At 41.5% G+C, this 27,289-nt stretch overlaps 1 protein-coding gene across 1 annotated transcript; it reads left to right on the plus strand.

Moving 5' to 3' along the window:
• The first annotated feature begins 350 nt into the window (after positions 1-350).
• FAM20B (FAM20B, glycosaminoglycan xylosylkinase) lies at positions 351-26,935 on the plus strand. The gene is made up of 8 exons (XM_009275869.2): positions 351-465; positions 7,709-8,239; positions 11,001-11,087; positions 13,569-13,678; positions 15,908-16,079; positions 18,825-19,016; positions 21,309-21,368; positions 23,127-26,935. Exons 2-8 carry the CDS (start codon positions 7,863-7,865, stop codon positions 23,356-23,358), a joined length of 1,230 nt encoding a protein of 409 aa, XP_009274144.1. The 5' UTR covers positions 351-465; positions 7,709-7,862; the 3' UTR covers positions 23,359-26,935.
• The last annotated feature ends 354 nt before the right edge of the window (positions 26,936-27,289 follow it).

Consider the following 27,289-nt stretch of genomic DNA (forward strand, 5'->3'; position numbering starts at 1 on the left):
GCCAAGCTGCCCCGCGGGAGGGGGCGGGCGCGGGCTGCGCCCCGCGGAGGGCTCCCGCAGGGTCTGGCTGCGCCGCCGCGCCCTGCGGTGCCGCGGGTCTCTGTGGTCGGCGTTAGCAGCGCGCTGAAACGCGCGCGGCTGGGTCCTCCGGCACGTGGGACATGTTCGGTCTTCGCAGATCCGCCTCACTGGAAATACCTCTACGGTTGTGGAAGATCGGGTTCCCAAAATACCTCTCGATTTCATCTGTGGTCAGTTAAGGACTTCACGGATATCGCTAGAGCAGACGTGAATGTTTATCTGAGCTCTTACATTTCCTTCCTCTTCTGGAGCCTTGCTTTCAGATGGGAAAAGGACCCCGCACAGCTGTGAAGCCTGCTGCCTTTCTGACGATGTACTCACGCGTGTGAATAGCCGTCTGCACAATGGACCAACTCGCTGAGTACCACTTGCACCTTAGCTAAGGTTATTGTCAGGTTGTGAAAAATAAGATGTGTATTGTTGAGCAGAAATGCCAGTTGTAGTTGTCAAAGCTGTGGGTTTAACCATTTTTAAAGGACATCTGTCTTTAGACCCTTTCTGGATACAGATGTCTATAAGCAGTACAGCTGTTTTGGTTCATGCTAGCTGAGGCCCTGGTGCTACAATATACATCTGTGCTTTAGGGTCTGAGCACACTGGGAAAGCTGTAAAATTCTAGTCTTGCAGTGAATTCCATGTGAATAGATCCCACCTGGTACTTATTACAGAACAGGGCATTAATACTGTGATCTTACTTTAATTTGAAAATGACTGCATGCACCTCTTACGTCCTTAAGTCTGACCTACTTAGTTGCAACAAGATTTGTCTCCAAAATCTCAGGAGGGTGAGGTGGATTTTGTTTTCTCACACGTTAAACAAAGTTGGCAGCTCAATTCTGATACCAAAATCTCTTGTCCTCTGGTTCGTTGTCTGCTGCCTCTCTTCTTGGGAGTAAGGGAAATGGATTGGCGCTATCTTATAGCAGAGACAGGCTCGTTGTTGCTAAATGTCAGATGGGTATACAGACCCAGGTTGAGTTTTTGGTGCCCATCTTAGGAATGAACTGAATAAATGTAAGAATGTCAAGTTGAGAAGGAAAACTACAGGATTTTCTCACTGCTTTGGCTTCACTTCCAAGTTGAACAAGGCTCCCTAAAACATTTCCAGCTCGCTTTATTGTTGTTGTATGTCTGCCCGTGATGGTCAGGTGGAACTTCAGTACTGGGACGGGGGCAAGGGGGAGTATTTCCTTAGTATTGAAACTGGCATGTTTTCTGTTGTTTTCTGATCAGGTCCCAGCACCCTCCACTTCGGAACCCTCGGCTCCTGCCCATGTCCCATATCATTTCACTTTACAGTACTTTCAATTCCTTCCTTCTCATACAGTGTTTCCAGCTCCCTCCGTGTACCAGCTGTGTGCATGCTGGTTGCCCAGATGGCCAAGGCGAACAGACAACTGTTGAGCTAACGCTGCAGCCTTTCCCTCAGCGCTCCCCAGCTGCCAATTCCCCATAAACACATGAACTCTGTCTTCAAAACATCTACTGTTCTCTCAGATGTATTTGAAATTAGCCAATGGATCCAAAAGCTTACCGGTGAAAAGTGTGATTACATAAACTTTGTTTCCATAGGAAACTGTGCTTGAAGGAAAGTTGTTCTGTGAGGAGAATTAACGAAGCCTGGTTTCCTGGGGACTTGTTTGCCACATCCTACCATAGTAACTCCTGCCTGTCTCCTAGCATGCTCAGTCCCCTGGTAGCCTCCCTCTCCCCAGGACTGCACCCAGGTGCCGCCTGTGTCCTGATCTGCCCCGTCTTTATTTGTGCAGCCAGCTGAGCCAGGTGTTCCTGTTTGCTGAGTGGCCAGCCGGCTGCTGGTAAAGGTTGAGGATATATACTGAGTTTTCCTTGGCTTCTTGAGGCTTCTGCCCTCCATCTGGCCAGTTGTTTTTGTAAAGCTCATGGATGTATTCCCCTGATAAATTTGGCAGGACTGTAGGTAATGGATTCTAAAGTTAGTAAGGAATATAATGAGGCAAGGTGGACAGACAGATGGACAAAATGATTTTATTTCTCTCAGAAGCGTGAGAATATGTCAGGCAGTTACTGACTTTTACAGTTATAGGTATAGATAATGCAGTGGTTAAAATGCTTGTGATGTTTCATATTTTGTCTACACTGTAGCTCTCAACCAGGGGTGCAGTTGTGCATGTGGAAAGGAAAGTTTGAGCATAGACTGTTGCAAAGATTTTGCCTATAGATAGCAGGGGTTTTAACAGAAAAAGAGATGGAGAAATAGCAGACAAGTAAATATGTGTGAAGCCTTGTCCACTGGATTACTAAACTCGTACACAAACCAGGCAGCATATAGAGAGTGGAAGTGACAGAATGAGTCTGAAAAATCTGAGCAAAGGTCTGTGGGAGCCTGCCTGTGAAAACTGAAATAACAAGGCTTACACAGAGAGGGAAAGCATGAGCTACCAAGGAGTTAGCCAAAGAGGGGAGGATACGAAGAAAGATTGATCTGGTGAGACTGAAGTACATTTTAGGAAGAAGAAAATGTCACTACTGTATATACTGTTTCTTCAAGGCATTTTCCAGGATTTACTGGAGAACTTTTAAAGTCCTTTTCATAGGAGATCCCAAAAGGCATAGTGTATTTAGGAAGAGAAAACCTGCATTTAAACAGGAGTTAGAGTATACTTAACCATATTTATTTCAGATTGGCATCTGTTCAAGCTATGATTTTTTTTGTATCCTTGTGCTGACAGACCAAACCTTTGCCTGCCCTCAGACCTTATTTGTCATTTGGAGCATAACAAAGTCCTTGCAAATTGTACACAAGTATTTTTGAGATAGCAGCTTTCTAGCTTTATGATATAAAAATGAGATTATGATACATGATATAGTATTGGTCTCGTGATTCTAATAAAAATTGTTTTCTGAGATATGGTCCTCTGCTAACTTCGTAGGCTGCTTACAGTAGCTGTGATTTTGCTGCTGTTTGTAGCAGCCGAGTTTCACGCTGCTTCTAGAACTGGGAGTAAAGTGGTATGATGTTGGTATTTAATGCCAGTGGGCATGCTTTAATTCAGCTGTTTGTGTGCACAGTGACCCCACCGTGATATTTAGAAGATGCTGTTATTTGGATATTGACTTGGAAGACTTGTTACTTGCTGAGAATACAGACCTGGCTGTAATGAGAGACAAAATTTATCAGGAAATATCCTGAAGAGGTAGTGAAAAAACAGAAGCATTTCTTAAGCAAACTTGCCAGTTGACTACACTGTTAAAAAGCTGATATGGTTGTTTATTTCTGACTATTTTCTTTTCCTCATTGATCGGGGGTATGGTAAAATGGTAGAGGGAAGTGGGTTTTTCTGTACTGCTGTGACACAGAGATGGAGTTTGGGTGGTAAAGCAACAAAACTCTTTGGATTATGTCTTCTTTTTTAGTAATGGTAGCTGGAGATAATGCTAAGCAGAAGCTCAGGAAAAAATAAAAGAAAAAAACAAAACACTTTTAGAGTTACCTGACTTTTTGGTAAGAGATCAGTGGCTGCTGCCCAACAGCAGGAGGGAATGTGTATTGTTCTGGGACTGTAGGTATACAGGGATTAGTCTTTCATTGTATCATGTTAGCTCTGGTTGGAGGCTTAAAACGTGTTTGACTTCTGAAAACTTTATTTGGGTTTTTCCTTCTCTGATGCCTTCTGGTTCAAAGAGCATCTAGTATAATTTTGTGCATCGCATACTCACACGACTCTTATGTTTTGTTATTATTTCGTTTGTTTCTGTGGCTACCTTTCCCATCTCTGTCCTCGTTCCAGGACCAGCTTCACGTTTCCTGAGCTTTTATAATCCTCCTTTTCCAATCCAAGTCACTTCCAAAGACTTGTCCTTTTCTTGAAATTAACTTCTTCCAAAACTGTGTAAACATTTTCTTACAACACCTCAACACTGTCACTCTTGCCATCTTCAATTTAAAACAATAAAGCTTAAGTTCTTGCTCTCTGCGGTAAAATTCTTCATGAAGGGATGCATTTTTGTTGGCTCATACAGCAAGGACTGTAATGTTGGCACCTAAGGAGTAACGTGCAGGCTCTGCAGCTAGCGTGTGAAATCGATTGCATAGCAACCTCAGGGGTGTCGTGTTTGTTGGAGAAAAGCATCTGATGACTCATGTCGGCAGATGTCAGTAAAAAGTCAGAGCCAACTCACCTGCTTAAAGCTACAGAGAGCAAAATCAGGGTAGGGGTTTAGTTGGGATGTCAGGAGTAATTGTGTAACTTTGGGAGAAACGTTGGGTAAGGATTGGTTGTTCAGTTAAGGGAATTACTGAAATGTCTTATAGCAAATTTTTTTTTTTTGTAAATTCTATCTACATAGTTGGAGGTTTTCAGCCAAAATTAGTTTCAAAGCTGTCACAAAAGATAAACTAAGTGACCTTTAGTTTAAGTGGTGGCTCCAGTTATATTCTCCTCCCTCCCACAAAAAGAATACCCCTAGAGAAACTCAGCATTCCTGAAAGTCAGTCTAGGGAAGTGAGTGCCCAACTTGAGCTTCAAAGGTATGAAACATTTCTGTCCCGTGCTTTACGTGGCCAACACTGGGCTGTGAGGCTTTCTTAAAATATATGTGTATGTGTGTACGTATCTCATAATGAGAAGTAACTGTTCTGAAATGAACCATGTTCTTCTGTGTAACTTTTTCCAAACTCTAATGGATTTTAAAAATGAATGAAAGCATATCTTGATAACAGCAATGTTCAAAATGATTTAGGATTACTAGTTTTAAAGAAGTGAAATTATGAAGTTACAATGAGAGGGTACAGTTGCAGCCTGATCCGCTTTGCTTGCTTTCTTAGATTCAAGAACAATACTATTATTTAGGGCTCTCCTTCTGGGTGAGTCTGTATTTGCAAGAACGAGGGGGTTCAGGTCAGGTGCATCTTCCTTGTCTGTGCTTCTCATTCTCATGCTTGCAGCGTGTAATATGCAGATTGATGTGCTGTTTGGAGAAATACAGGCTACCTAAATGGAACTGAGATGAACAATAGTATGTTTTGATTCCCATATAAACATGTGATTTGTTGTCTTTCACTATTAGCACAAGCACTTATTTTCCACTAGATTAAAATCAGTATTACATAGTTAACAGGGGACCGTAGTACTAGTTTGAAGCATCCCTGAGACTTGGTAGCCTTCTTTCACCCTACCCTCTACCCTTCATGGGGTTTTTGTGTTGCTGTAAGTGGTTGCTATTAACATTAAACCGCTTGTTCACATTTCAGTTTTAACTCATTGTCATTAGGAGACTTTCACTTTCTCTCCTGCTTCAGCAGACAGGTTTTATAGGAAGTATGTAAGAGGCAAATGTGTAACGTGGGAAGGGCCAAATTGAACTGAGCTGTCACCTGAGGCGGGACAATGATGGCAAAAAAATTCAGATGGTAAACAGGGCTAAAAGCCATGCTTCTGCATTGTCAGAGTGTGTCACCTGTAAGTTGAGTGGTGCTCAGCTTGGTTGCTGTGCAGAAAAGAGTGGTTTTGAAAATAGGATGATCTGACAGTTTGTTACCAAATTTCCATGTCCCTCTTGGTGGGCTCTTTGTGACTGTTTCCAAGTGGTTCAGCTGCTTATTCTTTGTTGGGTGGCCTGGGCTGTAGTTTTACCTGCACTAGTGCTGCTGCCGGGAGAAACACTTGTTCTTGGCCTCGTGGTGTGCCCTTCTCAGATGCTTGTGAAACTATGTTGGAAACCAGATTTGGGGGAAGGAGGGCTGAAGCCAGAAATTAATAAATAAAAATGCTCAAGCTTTAATACTGATCAGGTCTTTCACGGAGTTCATTGCATGAACATGGGAAGTATGTGGAAGGCAGGGCCATTCTTTAGGTGACAGTGCTGACTTGAGTAACTTAAGGTGCCCCTCTGTAGATAGGTAGGCTTTGTAGACACTTGATGGGTCATGTCCCACTATTGGAGCTGCTGTGCCACCCTCCCTTGTCTCTCTGACTTGCACCAGTAGTGGTGTTTTGTAGTCAGATGATAAACTGTGCGTTGGCTCAAAACCTAGCAATAGTAGGTGTTTCACACACAAACCAAACAAGGTGGTTAATGTTTGGGTGGGTCAGCAACCTGGATTGTTAAACTGTCTTGCAGCTGGGTTGTATGAGTGCTAACACTGACGCACAGGAAGGTGGGAGAGCCACGTAGCTGGGAGGTAGGGTGGGTCTGCTATAGACCTAATATAAATTTATTTAAGATGCTGTGGAGTCATTCTTGGGCTTTCATGTGCTTTTATACTAGTACTCTTACACTGTGCCAAACCTGATTCTGCACTGATGACTTGCTCAAAGGATGTGCCTTACTGTCATCTGCTGTTTGCCACGGCCTCAGTCTTCAATGGAGATGCACCTCAATGATATGCTCAGGCCCCTCAGAACCATTGTACCCTCCTGTGACCTTTGCAGGCGAGGCACGGTGTCCACACAGACAGCGAAGATGGCTGTGATCTGCATTTGGCCAGCAAGTCGTAGTCTGGCTGTCCTTTGGTTGGTGCTGGTAAATTAACTTAGCCTGTGCAGTTTGTTTTTCCAGTGACATGATTAATAATGACTGTTTTTTACGCTTATTGTTAAATCTCATGAGAAGGCTTTTCTATATTAGTCCTACCACAGCTCAGGGTGTCATTTGTGGTTTCCGTGATTAGCATAGCTTGTGCAAAGAGAAATCTCTGTTGGCTCTGAGCGTTCCTCAGAGATGCGCCTTAGTATCTGTTTCCATTTGGGTTTTGACTACGTTCAACTAATATTGTGAAGATAATGTCTGTCTTCGTAATTGAAATGCAGTTGATTGTGTGTTATGTGATCCTTATATGCTAACGCTGTACTGGCAAAGGCTTGTTGAGGGGTGAGATGTGTCTTGCAGCCCATTGTGAATATAGAAACACAGATGTGGCTTTAACTGTGTTGTAGGTGAGGTTTCTGAGAAGAGGCAGTATTAGTGTTTTGGGGTTTTTTTTTCTTGTTAATTTGGTGTTGAGATTACGGATATTTTGTATATTTTTTGTGGTTACTGGTTTTACAGTTGACTGCAGAAGATACATAGTTAACCGCAAGGAAGTATAGATGTGTGTGTCCCCTCCTTTTTTTTTTCTTTTTTTTTTAAGAATGGAAAAAAGATGGGTAAATTATAGTGGCAGCAAATGAGAGGCAATAAACAAATTAAGTCTATTCTGTCCTTATGTGTTGTACCTTCAGGAAACCAGGCTGTGCAGCTATTCTCACCGATTGTTAGATGTTGGGAAATCTACCTGGGAGCTTTCTCTTCAGGGACAAATGTTTAGGAAACCAGAGGTCATGGGTTCTCTTACTAATGGAAAAATGTTTGTGAAATTGGAGCCATGAACTTAAACTACAATTCTCTGCAAAAGTCCTGCCCATGGTAGTTGCAGCTGTTATGATTTTAGCTGTGTAGAGATGCTATCAGGCAATTTCCCCTTCCGTGCAGATCACTGAAAGGCAACAGGAAGACAGCAAACCCCCTGTGTTTTAACAGAAATGTTTGGGCTTTAGGGTATAAGTGTACATAAATGCAGACTTATGTTTCAAGAATAACTTGATTTTGAGTTTGGTGGGATCTGCAGGAATGCAGTTTTGTAAGTTTGTGGTTTTTTTATTTTTAGGGGTACCAGAAGATGCTTCAGTGGTGATACCTCTTTCACAATGCAAGTTATGAATGAAATTCATTAACTAACATCCCCTTCCTCACCCTGATTGCCAATAGACTTCCTGTAACGCTTGGAAGAAAGGGTCAGGGGAGAAGGGTTGAAGGTCATCATGAAGCTAAAGCAGCGAGTTGTGCTGTTGGCCATTCTCCTTGTCATCTTCATTTTCACAAAAGTTTTCCTCCTTGACAACTTGGACACCTCAGCTGCCAACCGGGAGGACCAGCGTGCCTTTCACCGTATGATGGCAAGCCTCCATGTAGAACTGGACCCCCGACTTGACCATACATTGCAGTCCCCTTGGGAAATTGCAGCCCAATGGGTGGTGCCCCGGGAGGTGTATCCCGAGGAGACGCCTGAGCTAGGGGCTGTTATGCATGCCATGACAACAAAGAAAATAATAAAAGCTGATGTGGGATACAAAGGGACCCAACTAAAAGCTTTGCTAATACTTGAGGGAGGACAGAAGGTTGTCTTCAAACCCAAGAGGTAAATATTGCCTTCAGTGACTGAATTAATAACTGCTTTATGTATAATTCTTTTTATCTCCATGTTGTTGCATTAATGTTTAAGTTACAAATTTACACATAAATGGAACGGCCACTCTGTTATTTGTGAGACAGACAGTATAGAGCCTTGCTGGTCCTCTAGTAACATTAGGTTGCTGTGCCAGCTGTCTCTCAGGCTGTATAGCTTTGATGCTCGAAACAGCCTGTCTTTAGGTTAAAAGAATAATCACTGTATTCAGTCCTGAGGGAATGTTGGTTAACCTGATGTTTCTGATCCGTATCTTCTGGACTGTGGAAGTGCAGGTTCTGGCAGTGTGGAGGCAAGTCTTGCCTACTCTTTCTGAGCAAGGGTCACGTCAAACTGCCATGAGAGAATGCAGTTCAAAAACAGGGAGGGAGTGGAAGTTGACAGTGGTCTTAAAAGTAGACCTGGGTGTCTGGTGTAGCTACATGAAGATTGTAAAAATGGCTTGGTAGGTCAGAGTGAAAGCCCCTGAGTTTCCTGTCTGCCAATAGTGAATACTGGAGGAGCAATGTAAGAATGGGCGGGTAGTGATACTTCCTTGGTATGGTCTCTGTTTACGGTGATCCACAGGGAAATTTGACATGATTGAACATTTATGAAGAGTCTTGTGCACGTCTGTAAAGCTTTTTGAACTGTTTGCCTTCAGGGAAAAGGAGAAAGATAGATGTAAAAAAATAAGGCAGGTGTGTTTTGTGGGAGTGCACTGCAAATGTAAAGCGTTGTCGTCACAGAATGAGTACCTCTCTCTCCAAAGGATATTGGATTGAGCAAGCATGAAGTTTTTCTGTCATGCTAATGAATTATTAGAGAATGAGGAAAAAAAAAAATCTGCCCTCCACTTCTTGCATTCGCAGCCCTGTTTCTGTATGGTCAGTTACTGGTTTGGCTGGAGCTTCACTGTGGGGCTGGGCTGTGTTAAAACAGTGTGAACCTTTCACACAGAAGTCTTGGTGGTACAGCAGGCGGCTTGTCCAATAAATGCACTAACAAGACGTGGCATTTCTATAGTGCTTTCTGTATAAGTGAGTGCTGTAAAGCGTTTCACCAAGCATTAAATTACATTCCCATAATGGAATGTCTGTGCAGGCGAACACAGTGACTATGCTCCATTAAGGATATGTGCAGCTGGGACTGTTTGTAGGCGTGCTAGGCAGTTTATAGGAGTGCTAGACAGTATGGCCCTAGCCATACTGGTAGACCCATGTTCTGTTTGTGACTGCTGAATAGCTAGGCTTGTAGGTAGAGTCTTGTTCTGTCATTGCAAGATAGTCTATTTAACTGGCTTTTGACCTGAAAGGTATGTCAAAGTTACTACTAAAAACCTTTTTGAGAAAACTTACTGATTGGGAAAGAATGAATTCTCTTGTTACCTTTGCTCTAGAAAGGACTAGATGCCTGCTGTGCATGGAAGCAAGAATTTGGTTGTGTTTTACCAGTAAGTTTTAGCTCTGCAGCTTTCAAAATGTGACCATGTTTTCAAAAGCCTGCTGTAAGTACATACAAAAGACCCGACTTCAAGGACATGTTCTGAGGGTTAGCTGTCTCATTTCAAAATTACTTGAAATCCAGCCTAAGTTACTAATGATTAATAGTTGCTACCATCACATGCTAGTGGTATATGTGAAATAAGATGCTTGTTTGGTTTAAGTTCCAATTTGGTGGGAATCTGTCAGATCCCCCTCCCAAAAACTCCATACCGTCCCACACTGGTTAATTCTTTTTTGAGCTGCCTTGCAGAGAAGCTAAAGCATTTGCTCAGACTGATGAAATGGACTGTCGTCTTGCCCCAGATCTTCTCTGAGCAGGGTTAAATCATCAAAGTAGAGCACTGTGGCTTCTCTTACACTGTTGCTGCTACTGCTTGAACTCGGAGTCTGTTGGAAATAATCCAGTTTACACAATTTGATACATAGATGGAAATGAGAAAATAGGTAATCTAATTTGGCCTTACTTTATTTGAAAATGTATTGCATTTCACCCATTTGCTCGGTATTGATTGTGGTACTTTATGCTTATCTGAAGCATGCTTCTTAAGCAGTATCTAGACCTGATTCAAATGTCGCGAATCCCAGAATTTTGTGTTTGCCTTGACTATTTAAGTAACATCTGTTAAAAAAGAAAAAAAAAGCCTACCACTTCACCAAAATATACCATTGTTGTTGTAATGAGTATCTAATTTCTATTTCTTGCTGTTCATTATGTCTTTTTTCCACCAGAATAAAGGGTCTTTTTATATCCAGTATTGTCCTCAGGTTCACGCTTGCTGACCTTCTAGCTACTAAAGATTGCATTTGGCATTTCTTGCACAATATCAGATTGTATTTTCATGTTAACAATCCATTCTAACCCCAAAATCGTTTGTGGAGTTGCTGCTTTCTAGTATAAATAGCCCCCTGTTCTGTAGCTGGGTCTGTGCTCTTTGTTCTTAGATGTATCTTGGCATATGGTTGAATTCAAACTCATTAGTTTGAATGGGCATTGCTTCCCAAGCTCTTGAGAACACTGTACATGACTGCCCTTTCCTCCTTATTTACAACTTCAGCAGTCTGTACGCTATTTAATCTCATTAATAATTTTTCCCTCTCCCATTGGCAATCATTTTGAAAGTGACCCAGAGTCTGTTTAACTTAGTACTGTTATTGCACTTGTTACTCTGAACAGCAGAGTTGATGGGAATCCTGCATGAATCACTTTATTTGACTTATTTCAATTACAGATATGCCAGGGATTATGTAGTGGAAGGAGAACCGTATGCTGGCTATGACAGACACAACGCAGAAGTGGCAGCCTTTCACTTGGATAGGTATGGAACTATTGGGTTACCTGGTTTTATTGTCTCTGGTAAATGCTTTTTCAGAGTTTGGGGAAAAAGGGATCCCTTGAAGAACACACCTCGGATGTGAGCTATTTCTAAACCTGCCAATGTATCACATTGAAGCCAAAAATAAAAATTATTAGCTTTTTTGTGAAACTTCATTTTGAAGATCCGTGCGAGATTCTAACATTTATTTGTTTGAAAATTTCAAAAGGAGAATGAGCACTGAAACCACTGATATTTCATATTATACGTAAGAAAGAGCTTAGCCAAATCCTGTGGAAGAGTGAAATGCTGAATGTATGTGCTAAGTTAATGTCCAGTATGCTAAAAAGTTGAGTCTAATGTCTAGACTAACAGTTTAGTCTAGACTAAATATGAATCAACGCATTCTAGAGGAAAAACAGCTATTCATATATTAATTGTATTCAGGGGTATCCAGGTGGTTTTGTGGACCTGAGCTGGAGGTGCAATTACTAGGAAAAAAAACAAAGTTACGGGATATACAAAGAATGGGACAGAAATTACCAAACACTGAATGTTGATAGTTATGAAATACGAGTTAAAGGTGCAGTTTCATCTAGAATAAATGAGTGCAGTCTTGGTCTCCTCATTATAAGAGGACTATGTTGGCACTTTGGAGAAGATTTCTGAAGATAATTAAAGATGTGAAACATTCTTATATGAAGAGACTTAAAATCATGGGAAAGGGAATAAGGAGGGACAAATATAATAAAGAATTGAATGGTTGAACTTAAACTGAGGTTTTAGTCTTCCTTTCGTAGTACATAAATAAGAGTCTTGTCACTGTGACTGAATTCATAGGTGGTAAAAGATATGTTAGTCCTAATTCATCTGTGGAACTGATTGCACAGGCAATGGAAATTAGTAATTCTAGTTGTGTAAAACTAGTTGTGTAATACCCATCGCTGTTGTTGCAATCTTTAGGTAGCGGGCTAAAATCACGGTATTTTAAGACCAAAAAAAACCCAAAAACCCAAAAGATGTAGCCAGTTGTCTGTTGTCCGTTTGTGCTTTCAAGAAAAATGCAGACTTGTGTTTCCCTGAAAAAGCAATGATCAAACATGGTAAAGCCTCTTTCCAGTGTCCAAACCCCTCTTTCTTAGCTCTTCCTTGCTTTTTCTTTGGCTGTGTTTTGGTGCTTGTTTCTCTGGCCTTTCTCCTCTCTTTGTGGGTATGCACCTGCATATTTTCCAATATTACCTGGCAGAAGCTACCTGCCCACATAACTTTAGCGTGTACCTTTGTTTTGAATGGTGACAGTTACATATTTTACCCGAGGATGCAATTGTTTCAAGAAGTATCTGAATCATATTGTATGTTTACCACTAGTGGGGAGGCTGTGCTATCCAGGATACTGGCCTTTCAGCTATGGGTCTGAAAATACAGGGACAGGTTTTCCAGATCTAAGCTCTGTGCTTATTTTCTTGGAACACCTGCATTTTCTCAAGCTGTACATAACTCTCTGTATTGGCTATGAATTTTGTCTTTATGCGTACATGATTTGTTCAGGCAGACATTTTGCGTTGCCCTTTCTTAGAGGTATTTTATACTTATGGAAGGGGACTTGCTCATTGAATATCTAAAAGAAATACTTTGCAGCTGTTAGAGTGACTCTCCCAGTATCTCTGTGGAATGTAGATTGTCCCTTTTTCAGAAGGGACAGTCCCTTTTCAGTCTCTCTTTCTGAGATGCAAAAAGTACCAAAAGTACATTAAGAGAGTTGGGGCTGACATTGTACTGATGTTTGTATTCCTCCTTTAAGCACTTTTAAAATTCCATTACAAATACCCAAACCATTTGCGGTCACAGAGCAAAGACTGTGGCAGATGTGGGAGTGGAACCTGGATCTTGTGACTGCAAGTTTTATGATTATTCTTCCCACCTCTCTTTTTTTCCAGACACTTCAGGCATTCAGTTTTGTTCTACCATTCTCTCTTCCCTTCTCCCCCCCATGCCAAACAAAGTAACTCCTAGATTGTTTACTTTCAAGTATAATTGAATTAGGCTTAAACATAACATTTTAATAGATAGTAATTCCCACGAGTTATAAATGATCCTTCCAGGTGACCAGCCCAAAGGCCAAATGGTTACTGCTTCAGCCTATACACAAGACAGATGATGGATATTTCTGGTATGAGGTCTGATTTCTGAGAGTTGGAGCATGGTGCATCCTGTGTTGCTCTGCTGCGAATGCTCTAATAAAGGAGTGTCACTGATGGCCTATAAAGCAAGTTTAACATCCAGGCACTTAAGAAAAATGAGTTTACTTACTTTGCCTTGGAGAAGGGAAGAGGTTGATGCAGGGTTCCAACTTTGTTCTTTGGTCTCAGTCATCTCAATTTCAGACAGTGGCACAGAGACTGTGTTTTTGTTTTGGTTTATTTTAATATAGAACTGCTGCCTATGTTGCAAATTCTCATGTCATGTTTTTTCAACCCAAATCAGAATTCTGGGTTTCCGACGAGCTCCACTGGTGGTTGGCAGGTTTGTGAATCTACGTACAGAGATCAAACCAGTTGCCACAGAGCAGCTTCTGGGTACCTTCATGACTGTGGGTAAGTGGATTCCATGGATTGTGCAGCCCAGTAAAGAAAAACGTGTTTAATAAGGAAAAAGAACCATGGGAATCTGACACAGTTATAGAACAGTTAACTATGATACAGGAAGCTGGTAAGTCTCTTTCTGTGCCAAGAGAGATCGTAACACTTGTATAACCCCATTTGGTGGGGGAGGAGGACTTGATTTTCTCCAAGCAGTTTTTCCTCTGTAACTTCTCTGTGTTCCCTCATGCTGCTGTTACAGATGGGATTTTTTGAGTAAGAATTTTCTCTCTGCTGTCAGAGGTGGTTAGAAAAGTCTATGATTAGTCCTGAAAGGAAAAAAATGGGATTGTGTTTAACACGAACACAGTGATGATTTGGGATAATTTATAGAGTTGATGCATCGGTTGGTGTTAGATGTTGTTTGTGCTATATCAGTCTGCTGAGCATTCATAACTAAATGTGTCAGAACTTCCGTATGTTGTTTACAGTAATAATGCTGTGAAGGGCACTTAATGGGAATTATTAATGTGAACTCCTACCAGGTGGTCATTAAGCACTAAGAAATGACTTATGCTGCAGCCTTAACTTCTTCAGGCTTTCATAAAATATCCAATTATTGCTCTTTTTTTTTCTAATAAGAAGACTCTAGAGATGATTGTTTATTACAGCTGATAAATATGTGTGCCTGTGTATATTTCTATTAGAAGCACTGTTGGTAGTTTCACCTACTAAGTTTGCCTAACACTTTTCAGTTACAAGGTGTAACTTTCAGATGAGAGTAGCTCTGCCCTGCCAAACTCTTTTTGCATTCAGAGTGGGTGTCTGCCTCAGGCAGACTTTACATTTTCTAATTTCAGCCAAGATAACTAAGCAGTTTTCTAGCAGAAATGCTGACTTGAAAAGTATGGCTCCAGAAATTTTCATTGCCTTTCCTTAGATTCCTTGGAACCACCTGTTCTGCAGAGCATGAACCAAAGAAATGGGTGGATCTGGGGAGAAGATTGTGATCTCTTGTAACCCAAATTTGACCAAGTTTCTGAGGTTTTGAAGAAAAGATAATTCATGCATACTCATTGCAGATTTGCTAGAGTTGCAGTTAGAATCTCAAAGAATTCTGTCTCTTGCTAGACCTGCTGCAGGCCATGGATAGGAAGAGAGACTTGCAGGGCTTTCCACACAAATAAGAGATCTGGTCTGCTGCAAGCTCTGTCTTGTAAATGGTCCTCTCTCTGATGTCCTCAAGTTGTCTGACTGTGATACTAGGAGCACAAGAGCCAGGTCTGGATGGAGGACTGCACAGGAGTGCTGGCTGGCTAAGGAATTGTGATGTGGGATTTGGGCTCATGGTGTAAGAATGGAAAGTGAAAAACACATCTGTCAGTGAGCTGGGCCTGGTTTGGGGAGGATGTTGGATGTAGGGCCAAAGGAAGAAAGGACAGGGAATAAGTGGAATCACAAGGAAGTAAGACATAGTTGAAGAATATTTTGGAAGAACGTCTGTGAATATGGAACTGGAATTGACTTGGCAAAAGTCAAGTGAAGGCAGGTTAGAAGGGTGAAATAGAAAAGGTTAAGCTAAAAATGTTAATCTAATGTAGATTACTGTACGCTACAGGCTACATAGGCCTTAATGGACTAAAGACTGCAGGGTTTCCTTGTTCCTTTCCTGTCAGAAGACACGCGTGAAACTTTTGACAGATCTGCGTTCCTAGGTCATACAAGAATGACAGCTCGTTTGTGTTTCCCCTGCTGAGTCAGCTTAAGTAACTGAGATGCGTGGCAGGCCTTGGGGCTCCAAATTCATTTGAGTTCTGCTTAGTCTTCTTTCACGTGTCTCTTTTTGGTCAACTTTTTCAAAAGAGTGAGAAGTCTGACACATAAAGTGTGAAATTTAAAAACCAAGGAGTGCTAAGGTTGCAAAGTCAAGGTCCTAAGGACTAGGAAGGGATCACAAAAACTTGTTGATAGTGCAATGTTGTATTAACTCTCAGTGTGATAAAACATTAGAAAATATAATTACTCTCTCTTTTGAATATTAGTCTTTAACGTTGCTTTGAATGAATAGATGTCTGTTTAATCTCTTGAGCCTCTCCCTCTCAGAGGTAGGAAGCATGAGGTCAAGTGCAGTGAAATCCTATTGCAGGGAAGGCTCTGCTGCAACAATATGCTCCTGCATGCCAGTTGGCATCCCTTGGATTAAGTTCTGCTCTTTTGATACCTCTTTATTACTATTTTTTTAAGGTAATAACACTTGCTTCTATGGGAAGTGCTACTATTGTCGGGAAACAGAACCAGCTTGTGCAGACGGAGACATCATGGAGGGGTCAGTGACCCTGTGGCTACCAGATGTCTGGCCTCTTCAGAAGCATCGGCACCCATGGGGTAGGACTTACCGTGAAGGCAAACTTGCCAGGTATGAGAACATGATAGGTTTATTCCTTATACATGATAATTTGTACTAGAATTACCCTTGCAATACAGTGGCTAATTAAGGAGCAAGTGTTCTCAAAACCTAGAGTTTTGCTGACAGCTTTCTTGGTATGACAGTAGAAGCCAAGAAGTCTAGGATGAGATTTAAATTAAAATGAGCAAGAAAGCAAGCTTCATTGTTTTCCACGATACTAAGTGCTGTCCTTTTTATACTTCTTGCCTGGAACATAACTCCACCGTACAATCACTCCAAGCTCTGAAAATCTTGGCCCTGGGCAAACCAAGACTCGACTCTTGTGCCACTAGACCTTCTTCTGACACTGTGCCTCTCTGTGGCCCACTAAAATGCAGTAGCACTGTGCTATTTTCTGCCAGACCTGATTTCACGGTCCTTGTAGTTTGTTTCAAAAGTTGTGGAGCTGGTTTAGCTTAAGTAGGTAGGCACTGAAAAGTTCTTCTTTGCTTTGAATACCATCAGTATTTGGTGACCATGCTCAGCATCTAAAGAATGCTTTCAGAGAAGGACAAACATGGGATCTAGCAATCTTGTACAATAGATGCAGATGTAACATGTCCAAATATTTGGGTTATTTGGGTTGGAGATGTTCTTGCCATGACCAGAGCAAATGGTTTTGAGCTTAGTAAATTTTTCCAAGTCTGTGTCCTGGACAGGTGACTAGAAAGTTTTTTAGTCCTTGATCTAAAATATCCATTGATTTCCAATGATGTGATTCTTCTCAGAAAGAATCTCATCCAAAGGCTTCATTGAATTGTTTTAGAGTATTAAATATACAGTTTGATTTTTGAGCAGCAGATGTTATCTCCTTTTCAACAGGTCAAAATCAGCTGTATTTAGTACACAGTAAATTGCAGTAATGAATTGACTGAATTTCTTGGAGGTGTTTTTTTGGTTTTTTTTGGAGAGGCTGTTTTTCATCATAAACTGCCTGCTTATACAGGAGTTTACCCTGATACCTATGCTGATTTGATATTTGCTGTATTTTAAACTTACTTGCTTTTGCCTCATTCAGATGGGATTGCATGGTTCTGTTGGTTTGCACCTTGTCATGTTGTGCTTTTCACTTTGGGAGCATCAGGAGAATTAAACGTTCTAGATGTCATGCTCTCCTTTTTGTGTCTGGTAATTATGGAAAAAAATAACTCTGCAGGAATTTTTTTTCTGATCTAGCTGCTTCTACTCTGTCCTGAGTTGACCTTTTGAACATAATTCTTATAGTCACATTAGTGTACATAATTTTTAATGGACAATAGATAAAATCCCTGACCTTTGAAGTCCTATGCTAAGACAATGTAAATGATCAGAAATAAATGTCGGAGAAAGGTCTATCTTGAAAGACTGAATGAAAAATGAGAAGAGAGAGTGTAGTATATCTGAAGAATTGTTGCAAGGAGATTAAGTACTGATCTAAAGTAAAATGAGAGAAAGAGAAACACTTGAGGGAGAGAGGGGTGTAGCATAAAGGAAATGTATCTAGTACAAGGAGGAGTACGTTCTGAGACTTTTGCCTTGTGGGTTTGTGCTGTAAGTTGAATGTGAGTTGGACCTTGATGCAAAAGAAAGAGGGAACTAGAGACGGCATTTGAGGAGTGTGTGTGACGTGTTAACAAAAACATTGAGAAGATAAAATTTTGTCTGCTCTGATTTGGGTAACTGGAGGAAAGATGGGATATTGGGAGCTTAGGCTCCAGACCTCTAGAAGATGAGGTGGGGTATGTGGCACTTCTAGTAGTTAAATTCTGATCTTCTCCCTGCTTTTATGACTCTCTGCAATTTTGAGCATGTCAGTGAGTCTCTCCAGCTTGTGTTTCCTCCATTTCTGTTTCCAGTTCACAGATGGTTTAAGGCATTTCCAACTTAACTGCTATTTTGCGAAGGATTGTTTCAGTCCTTACATGGAAGATGTTATAGATGTACTTGTTATTTAGGTTGACAGACAGAAAGGATATACACCAGAGATTTGGCTGTTTTGGTGGTGGTGTTGAATAGCTTTGGAAACTGTGAAGAAGAAAATGAGAAGATTTAAAATCCTAGCTTTGGGGAGTTGAGACATGACGTGTGTTATAAGACCACAAGTACATGCCTAGGTTATGTGTAGAAGGAGAGGAGAGAAAAGGGAAGCTTGAAATCTTGCCATTGAAGAAGGGGAGAGGCTCTGAAAGGAAAGTGGGGAGGAAAGAGATAACTGTGAGTGAAGGAGAATGAACACATAGGAGGCCCTTCTTGAGGACAGAGGAGGTCATTAGTAACTGTGAAGAGGTTATTTGCATTAGAAAGAAAAAATGGAAGAGGATCACTGGAAAGCAAGACTGATGGAAGCAGGTCAAGGCAATAGAAATAGACACAATACTTGAAGTCCTTAGTTAGGAAATCAAGGGAAGCAAGTCATCTTGGCATGAGGCAGCCTGACCACTGCTGAATTGTGAGCAGTGAGGAAGCAAAATCTGACCTTGTTTCCTGTAGGAAGATGATGTGTAACCTTGCACTGAAACTATAGCTTGCTCCATACGCTAGGGTGTCAATACAGGATTTACTCTTTTAATAAAACACTTCTGTCTAGCCATTTCTTCTTTATATAGCCTTGACTGCTGTGCTCACCTTTTCTTTACGCACTCATAAGTGAATGAAGGGGCAGCTATAAATACCGTTGGTGTGCAATGATGGAGCATTCCTTGAAGATTTGATTTGTTTTCTCTTGGTGGCCCACAGGTGGGAGTATGACGAAAGCTATTGTGATGCTGTGAAGAAGACTTCGCCCTATGACTCGGGCCCCCGTCTCCTTGATATCATTGACACCGCCATCTTTGACTATTTGATTGGGAATGCTGACCGGCATCACTATGAGAGTTTCCAGGATGATGAAGGAGCCAGTATGCTCATCCTCTTGGATAATGCCAAAAGGTAAGGGAAATCCTGGTGGCGAGGCAGTGGTGAGCACAAGGATACACATTTATCTGCTCTGTATCTCTCTGTTTTCTCTCACTGATTTTTTTCATTAATACCTTTTGTGCTAAAAATCCAAAGCTCTCCTTCTAATCAGAAATTACTCATCAAATATTAGGGTCCTTTAAAGACTGTGATGCTTGCTCTGTGCTCTAGATACTGTGACTGCTTTGGGCAAAGTCTTACTCAAACTACAGAAACGCCCAAATTAGCACAGTATGACCTTTTTTTACCCAAGCAACTTTCAAAGGTTTGCTTGTGTCTCTCCTCCTATCCCCAGAAAAGCCCCTCCCTTTTATGCTTTTAATTAATGGAAGATTAAAAACTTATGATTTTTTATTTACCAGTGAGTATTAGTGAGTGCCATAGTAAAAGTAGATCTTTTCAAAATATGTCTCTGAATAATTTCGTATTCCCTGCCTCTGGATCTGTCCTAGTTTTTAAAAGGTTAAAAGTTTAAAATGGAGATAGAACTGATACCGAGAGCAAAATATGATGATGTCCTGAGCGTGGACATTAACTATTTTCCGAAACAAAAATGAAGCATGTGGTAACTGAGGGAACTGATGAGAAGTCCTTCATGAGGCCAAACTTTACTATTAAGCGTATGTGTTTAAAATGTGAGTTGTTCTGTCTTTGGTATAGTTTTTGTATGTTGACTGGTATAGTTTAAGTTAAAAATCCTATTGAAGATACAGCCTTGTTTAAATCATAACAATTTGCTTGATTTTTCTTAAAAACAAAGATAACCAATTCCTCTGTCTCATGATTTAGGCCAGAGACTCCCGATTTTTTTTTTCTGATGGGCACTACCATCCGCAGTAGCAGTGAGTTTCCCCTTCTGTGGATGGACCGGCTTCTATGGTTAGCTCTGGCAGTTCCTGTGCCAGGCTCTGCTCTGCAGTGGCTTTGCGTACCACTTGTACGAAGTGTACACAGCAGTTGAGACCTCTGATCTAGACAGATCCTTGAAAGGCTTGGAGTTACCATTTCTTTCCCCATTTGCCTTTCGTATAGTGGATTCCTTCCTTCCTTCCTTTGTTTCTAATTTGTCTGCAGTGGCTGAGTTGAGTATTTTGTCTTTATGCATCAGCCTGTTCAGTAACACTCCTTCAGTTATGTCAGCAGGATGTGTTCCACCTTAGGACTGCTTAATTATTGCTGCTTTCAGACTGCTTTAGGTGAATTTGGCAAAAATTGTCTTTCTATAACGCTCTGGCAATGTGTTAGGAGGAAGTTAATGTATTAGTCACTGGAAGTGAATATGGCAGGTCATGTTAGACCTTTCATTATGGTACATGCTTATAACATTATGAAAACATTTCTGGCGGGGCTTTGCAGGCCCAGAAGTAAATTGTTTCTTTGAAAGCTTAAGTAAAGTTCTTTCAGCTCCTTTGAGATGAGGGATGGGGACAGTTTTTTCATAGAATCATAGAATATCTCAAGTTGGAAGGGACTCATAAGGACCATAGAGTCCAACTCCCTGCTCCTCGCAGGACTACCTAAAACTAAACCATACGACTAAGAGCATCGTCCAGATGCTTCTTGGTGCCATGACCACTTCCCTGGGGAGCTTATTCCAGTTTTAAAGTTACTAATAACAGAATTATTTGAGCAGAGTAATGCCAGACTCCTAGACTAAGTTATCTTTATTGAAGGGAAAGTTCTTTGAAAACAGTATTATAAGGGGGGTGAAACTATTAAAAAAAAAAAAAAAAAGCACGTGTTTAGATGAAGCTTGAAATACTATGAAGTCCTTTTGGCAGGCCTCCCTTAGAAAGTGTGACCATGAAATGTTAAAGTTGATCACCTTGTTTGTTGAACTGTTGATCTAAGCTTGGCCATCTGAAGCAGCACGTGGCTGCTATTTCATTCATTCCCTGTCCAACTGTGTCAGACAGGCAAAGCTCCCACTCTCTATGTCCAGAATGCCAACTGTTCCTTTCCCCTGCTTTGCAAGATGAGCTCAATTTCTAAACTCCTCTGCAGTTTGTTTCTAAGGTGCCTTGGTCTGATAAAGAGCTAGGTATGCTGATGTTGCTTCCATTTATCTGATACATTAGCTGATGCTGTTGAGAGTTATATCTGTAATTGGTCATGGCCTGTTTATATTTTAATTTAAATGATTTGAGCTGTTGGAGCATGAAATTGCCTAGTATTGATTTTTTTTGAATTCTTTATAAATCTGTTGATGTTGAGAACAACATTAGGAGTTCAACTGGTTCACTTGGTTTTAATTTTGCTTTTCAGCTTTGGAAACCCAGCCCTGGATGAAAGAAGCATCTTGGCTCCTCTTTATCAGTGCTGCATGTAAGTGAAATGCAGGGATCACGATTGCTTTGCTTATGCAGTTGCTGCCCTTAGGTGTGCAATATAATTAAGTTTGAAGCCTGGCAACCTGAAAATGTTCACTCAGGTACATAGTGCTTTACTTTTTTGAGGTACTATTTTTGATGCATTGTCACTGCTCAAGAAGCTGAGAAATACATTTTTATTAAGGTAGTAAATCAGACGGTAGACTGTAGGAGGTAGTCTTGCCTCCAGGTCACTGGTTCAAATCTATCCTTAGTCAGTATGACAGGTACTTTGCATCTGCAGCTGTCTGCATCCAGGTCCTGCCGAATAAAAGTCCACATCACAGTTTGAGTTCTCCCTGACAGAAGCTAAGGACTCAACGTGTCTAGCAACTTAACTACCTTCATTTCCAAATGCTCTTTCTAAACAAGACTGCAGCACTGCTCAGGGCAGTTCTTTCAAAGTGAGGTTTGCAGGTTTCTTGCAGGATTTTGTTTCCGCTTTGGCCTTGCGAGCTGTGTTTTTGTTAGTTTTATTTTTAGAGGCTGTGAATTGTTGGTTTCTGTTTTCTGTGGCTGCTCTCTCACCAGGCCATTGCTACTTCTCATTAACAAATAGATAAAAGTACCAGGAAGAAAAATATATATCTGTTTCCTGCATCTGTTATTTCAAGATAACATTAACTCCTTTAAACCTTCCAAATTAAGCATTTAGTTGAGAGTTCCTTGAGCCTGTCCTTGGAGGGTTCTGTCTCCCAGATTCCTTGGGGCCTGTGAAACCTGGGAACTCTGCAGAAAGCCTGAGCTCTCACCCCCTGCTTGTGCTAAGCAAGGCTTTATGCATGCTACAGTACACCTGGCCTACATTCAGCAAGATTCTTTCAAAATCCATATGGAGAATAATTAAAGTAAATAATTTTCAAAGTCTTTAGTTTTCCTACATTAATTTTAAATGCGTTTTTGATTTCCTGTTTTATGAGGCTCTTTTGAAGTCTCTCTCATCTAGATTCTCCCAAATGCAACCAGAAGAGAAGTTTATCTATGTAAGAGACTTCGCAGTTTCCTGCTTTTCATATATCCTTTCTTTCTGATACCAGGCAAATGCCGTATAAAAAGTCATATGTATAATTGTTTTAACTGTAGGTTTGTTACAACACTTATATTGCTGGTTTCTTTGGAGGCCATCAAAAGCCAAGAGTTTAGACCAATGGTGCTAAAACACAAGAATTTGGGGGAGAGAGACTTCACAGAACAAGACAGTTTAGATGGGCTGACATGAACAAGTTCAATGGCCAGTGAAGCAGAAAGATCACTGCTGTGCTCACTTTCTGTGGAAGTTCAGTCGACTGACTTGCGTCCTTTGTGATTAACTGTTGGTCAGTGATGCTCTTCCTGAGGTGACGCGAGTTTTGTTTTTGAATTAACAGCCAGACTTAACTTTCTTTCCATTCCTTTCCTTTTCAGACTGTGTCTGGGAGGCTTCAGGACTGGAGAACTTCCTTGCTAGCGGTTGAAAGTGTTCCTGTAGAACATAAGAATTAACGTCACATTAGATTCTTTCTTCCTCACCTTCAGCTTTCACGTTTCACTTAGATATTGCATATAATGCAGTTATACCTGGACCCTCCCATGCCAAAACCACTTTTGTAATAAGACTCCTTTCTGTTTAAATAAAATCATGATGTAACAGGCTCCCTCAAGAGGTTGGCATTTGGTATTGCCGACGGGACTTTAGCTGGACAGTGGTATGATGACATCTTTGTTTCTTTTGCAGCATACGGGTTTCTACCTGGAACAGACTCAATTACCTGAAGAATGGAGTACTGAAGTCCGCCTTAAAAACTGCTATGTCACATGACCCCATCTCACCAGTGCTTTCTGACCCTCATCTGGATGCCCTAGACCAGCGGCTTCTCAGCATTCTGGCTACAGTGAAGCAGTGCACAGACCAGTTTGGGCCAGATGTTGTGCTGGTGGAAGACAGGATGACACTGTCTCATTTGTAATTGTAGTGGAACACAGATGAAACTCCTTTTTTAAAAACAAACAAACAAAAAAGCGATAGAAAAACAGCACAATCGGTTCGGAAAGGCTGTGGCCAAGATGGGTTGAAATGAACAGGAAAGCTTCCAAGCCAGAGAAACAGAGGTGACACTGGCTTTTACCTTGGGCTGACAGCAGTGAGAGGTGGGAAGTTGGAGCCTTGGACGGCTCAGTACCCGTAATGGCATCTTGGCCATTGTGGTGTGTCCATTGCCGGCAGTGGACATTGCACTGGATAAAAATGGCTCTTGGTGTTGGTGGAAGCGTGTGGAATACAGACACTAATTTGTGGACTGAATCTAGAGGGGACAAATGGAGATGAACAGTACAATCCTCTCCCATTCTCTTCCCCACATATACTCTTGCGAGTTTTTGTCTGATTCAGGGTTGTACATAATCAGCTGTGAGCTGGTTAGGCATTTTACTGCTTCTTTAGAGAAAGAGGAAGTGGTGAATAAAATAATTACTAGACTGAAGAGTTGTGCCACCCCCCCAGGGGGTGGAATGTTCTTCTGAATGCCATTAGGGGTGGGAGAGGGGACCTCTGCTGCTCAGTTGTCTTTTCCTCGATAAAAGGCTGGGAATGGGGTTTGCCTCATATGTGATAATGCTTCAGTGTTTTCGCTGAAGTCCTATCGAAGATTTATCCACAGGGTTGGAGATTTAGGGGAGGACAGGGTGGTTATACAGCACTTGGTAATTAAGGGGTTAAAGTAAGTTTCCACATGTCCTGTCACTGTTTTCCATTTACAAGGAATCTGGCAAGGTCTGAGTGTTGGAAATATCCTTGCAATCCTGTGTCCATATTAACCAAATTTTCATTGTATTGTGGCTGAGAAGGAGGACAGAATCTGTCCTTGGAAGCAGGTTCCATTTAGCGAGGACATGCTGCTTACTGCATGCCCTATTTAATTTGGGGAATCTGGGCGTGTTGCACTGGCAAGAGAGAGGTGTATTGCTGGACTTCCCCAGTAACCGACAGCCGTGGGCAAGGCCCTGAAGAGTAGAAAGAACCCTGAGCTCTGGTCTTTCCTCATCACCTCATATGGAGGGAGCTTCCTGCTGCTCGATGTTGTAATCACAGCTCAGTGCTGCTGTTTTGTGGAACGCCAGCAGTTTTTCAGTCCCACCATCTGCCTGGCCTGGCTTGTGGCTGAGCTCTGAAGCTGTGAGCACTTCCAGTAAGTTTTCTGCCTTCCCCAGCTGCTTCCTGCCACAAGCCCCACTGTGATGTTCTGACCGGGGTGGTCATCCTGGGGTCCTCACTCCTAATGGTTTTGCCATAGATGGGGAGAGTTGGTGCAAGTGAGCTTTTCAGGGCGGACTTGTAGCACTCATCTTGTGCTAGTCCTGTCATCCTTCAGCACTGTGTCAGCCTGCACTGCAGATGAGCTTGTGGCTGTAAAACTTGTCACACTTGTAGGTCTGAATCTGTGTCTCTGGAAGGGAAGCGGCTTCGTCATTACGTTTCCAAGTTTAACAGGTTTGCATCGATTTTCAGTTCAGACAGTATGGTCCTTAGAAGTAAGGAAAGACCTCACTTCCCAAAGTGATTATGTATTATTGAACTTGTGAGCAAGAGCAGAAAAATGTCAGTTTAAGGCCTTTTCCTTGATTTGTCTGTCAAAATCTTTCTAGCTTTGCAGTAGTGTGGCAGGCAGATAAAGAGCTGTTTCCTGTTCTTGTTCCTGCTGCCATACCCGATAGAAGAGGTGTTAGAGAGTTTATTTTAAAAATGCAGTTTTATTTTGTTGAAGTCTTTTTGTCATTGCCTGAGCAGAGTATCTTGAAAGTAGAATGCAACTGTTCAGCTGAAATTGAATTTTATGTTCTTCTAGATCTCTTCTGGACTTCGCCACATCACAGACCTGCCCCACAGTCAGGATGGGATGTGGAGTTATTTATTGGTGTTACTAGTCAGGACTGTAATGCACAGCCAGCTTTTAGGACACTGGTGTTAAGCTAGTGCCTGTTTATTGCTGTACTTGATAATACAAAACATGTTTTAGAAGCCATGGTCCTTCGGTGAGTTTAACCCACCGGCATGGGTTGTGCCTTGCAGGTTCTCTTAGGGCAGAAGTGAGTGCGCTCAGCTGATGGTGAGCGTGGGCAGGAGCCACGCAGGGATTGCCCTGCTCCCTCGCTGGCTGAGCTGGCCTGTCGCTTGGCTGGCAGTCAGATTTCGGTGCTTGAGCGAGACAGTGTTGGGAAGTACTGTGGGCAACAGTTAGACGGTTAGTGAATGCTTTTATTCTGAAGCAGAATAGATTCATACTGAGGCATTTTGGCATAAACTGTTGGAAATTGAAGATGATTTACACAAAGGGGAGACGGTGAAGCACATGGTAGTGGCTTGTAGCATTTTTAAAAGCATGTTCTTCTCTTTGAGCTTAATCATGAGCACTTAATATTTTGAGAAGGATCTACCGAAATTTGAAGTTTTGATTTATATTTGATCACTCTTTATTGTTTACATTTGATTTAATAATGGATTAAAAAAAAGTCTGTCCTTATGAAATTAAATTAGCGTTCAGGGCTTATGTATTGCTTGTTCACAGGGCTCTAAGCTGAAGCTTTTGCTGTCAGATGGAACCTAGGGATAAGTCTTCCCCTGGTATGAATGTCAAAGGTTTAAGCACTGTATTGGTTTAATTGTAAACAAAGGGCGTGAAGTCTGGCATCATCAGTAGGAGGAAGCAAGAAATGGTTGCTTTTTTTCTTCTTTTTTTGTCACATTGACACTTGTGGTCACTGTAAACACCACTGGAGCTTGGTGTTCTGCAGCAGGAAAAGAAGAATAAATTCCTCTCTTACCCAAAATCAGGAAGATACGATTTTGGCCTTGTGATAATCCCTGGCATTTTGGCAGTGATTGTTGTTTTGCTTGAATACAGACCCCTGAGAAATTTTAAATTGTAACCATTGCAAAGGAAATCAGAAGCAGCACCCACATGCAAACAGGGTCTGCTTGAATCTCTGAAAAATAGCATCATTTGTGAGGCAGGCACTATGCTCTGTCGATGAGGTTTTCATGACACCTTCTAATTCTTGTTCACTGTGCACACTGTAATTTGCTGGTTCCAGATGTTACAAAATGGTTGTGTAGCAGATATTAGTAATATCAGAGCGCTTGAAGCACAGAAATCAAGAACTAATTAAAAAGAGAGCACCATCAGCCATCTGCTATTTATCTCCTCCTTCCTAAGTCAGCAGTCGGGCTAGAGGAGACACTGCAGTCAGCTCCTCTTCCAGCAGCTAATGAACTGGAGTGTGTCTTGCCAAACAAACTTCAACTGAAAAATACTAATTTATTAAGAAGGTAATTTATTTGCTGTGGCAGCTGGAGCAGGGTGCTTGAAACAGACACCCCTCTTGGAGCTGTCAGAGGATTGCCCCTGGGAGCAGCTGCACAAATGGAGGTTGCTAGTAAGAAAACAGAATGCAATCATGACTTTCTACTTGTATCCCCCAGGGTCAGTTTCCGCATAAAGCAACATTGTGTGAATAAAGATTTTAATAAAGCAACATTGATGGATTGTTTAAGTCTCTCTCGCTGTCTCTCTCTCTCTCTTGTTCCAACATGCGGTGGGCTGAATGTTTAAAGTGTTTTGCTACTGATGTTTCACGGTTGTTTCTTCACTAATAGTTATCAATGGTATTTATTCCAGTCATCTATTTCCAAGAGCGGGGTCAAATGTGCAGGTTGTTTGCAAGAGCTTCGTTGGTAAGGAAAGGTGTGTTTAAGAAGAGTGTCCCAAAGTGATACAAGAACACATCTAGCTTTAAGTGGTCTTCAGAGGGCAAATATTTTTTGCTTTTGAAAGTGCATCCCATGGCCCTGCATCTGCCAAGCACCTAGGCTGATTTCTTGGTTGTGTCCCAATAGGTTGGCTT

The sequence above is a fragment of the Aptenodytes forsteri genome, unplaced genomic scaffold, assembly GCF_000699145.1.
Source record: "Aptenodytes forsteri isolate BGI_AS27 unplaced genomic scaffold, ASM69914v1 Scaffold289, whole genome shotgun sequence".
NCBI classification, from domain to species: Eukaryota; Metazoa; Chordata; class Aves; order Sphenisciformes; family Spheniscidae; genus Aptenodytes; species Aptenodytes forsteri.

What these genes read in the sequence shown, in the direction of transcription:
- FAM20B (XM_009275869.2), top strand. Translation starts at nt 7,863, where the DNA reads ATGAAGCTAAAGCAGCGAGTTGTGCTGTTGGCCATTCTCCTTGTCATC. An exon ending in CGTGAAGGCAAACTTGCCAG is followed by an intron (nt 16,080 to 18,824) that starts GTATGAGAACAT and finishes GGTGGCCCACAG; the next exon opens with GTGGGAGTATGACGAAAGCT. An exon ending in CTCTTGGATAATGCCAAAAG is followed by an intron (nt 19,017 to 21,308) that starts GTAAGGGAAATC and finishes TTTGCTTTTCAG; the next exon opens with CTTTGGAAACCCAGCCCTGG.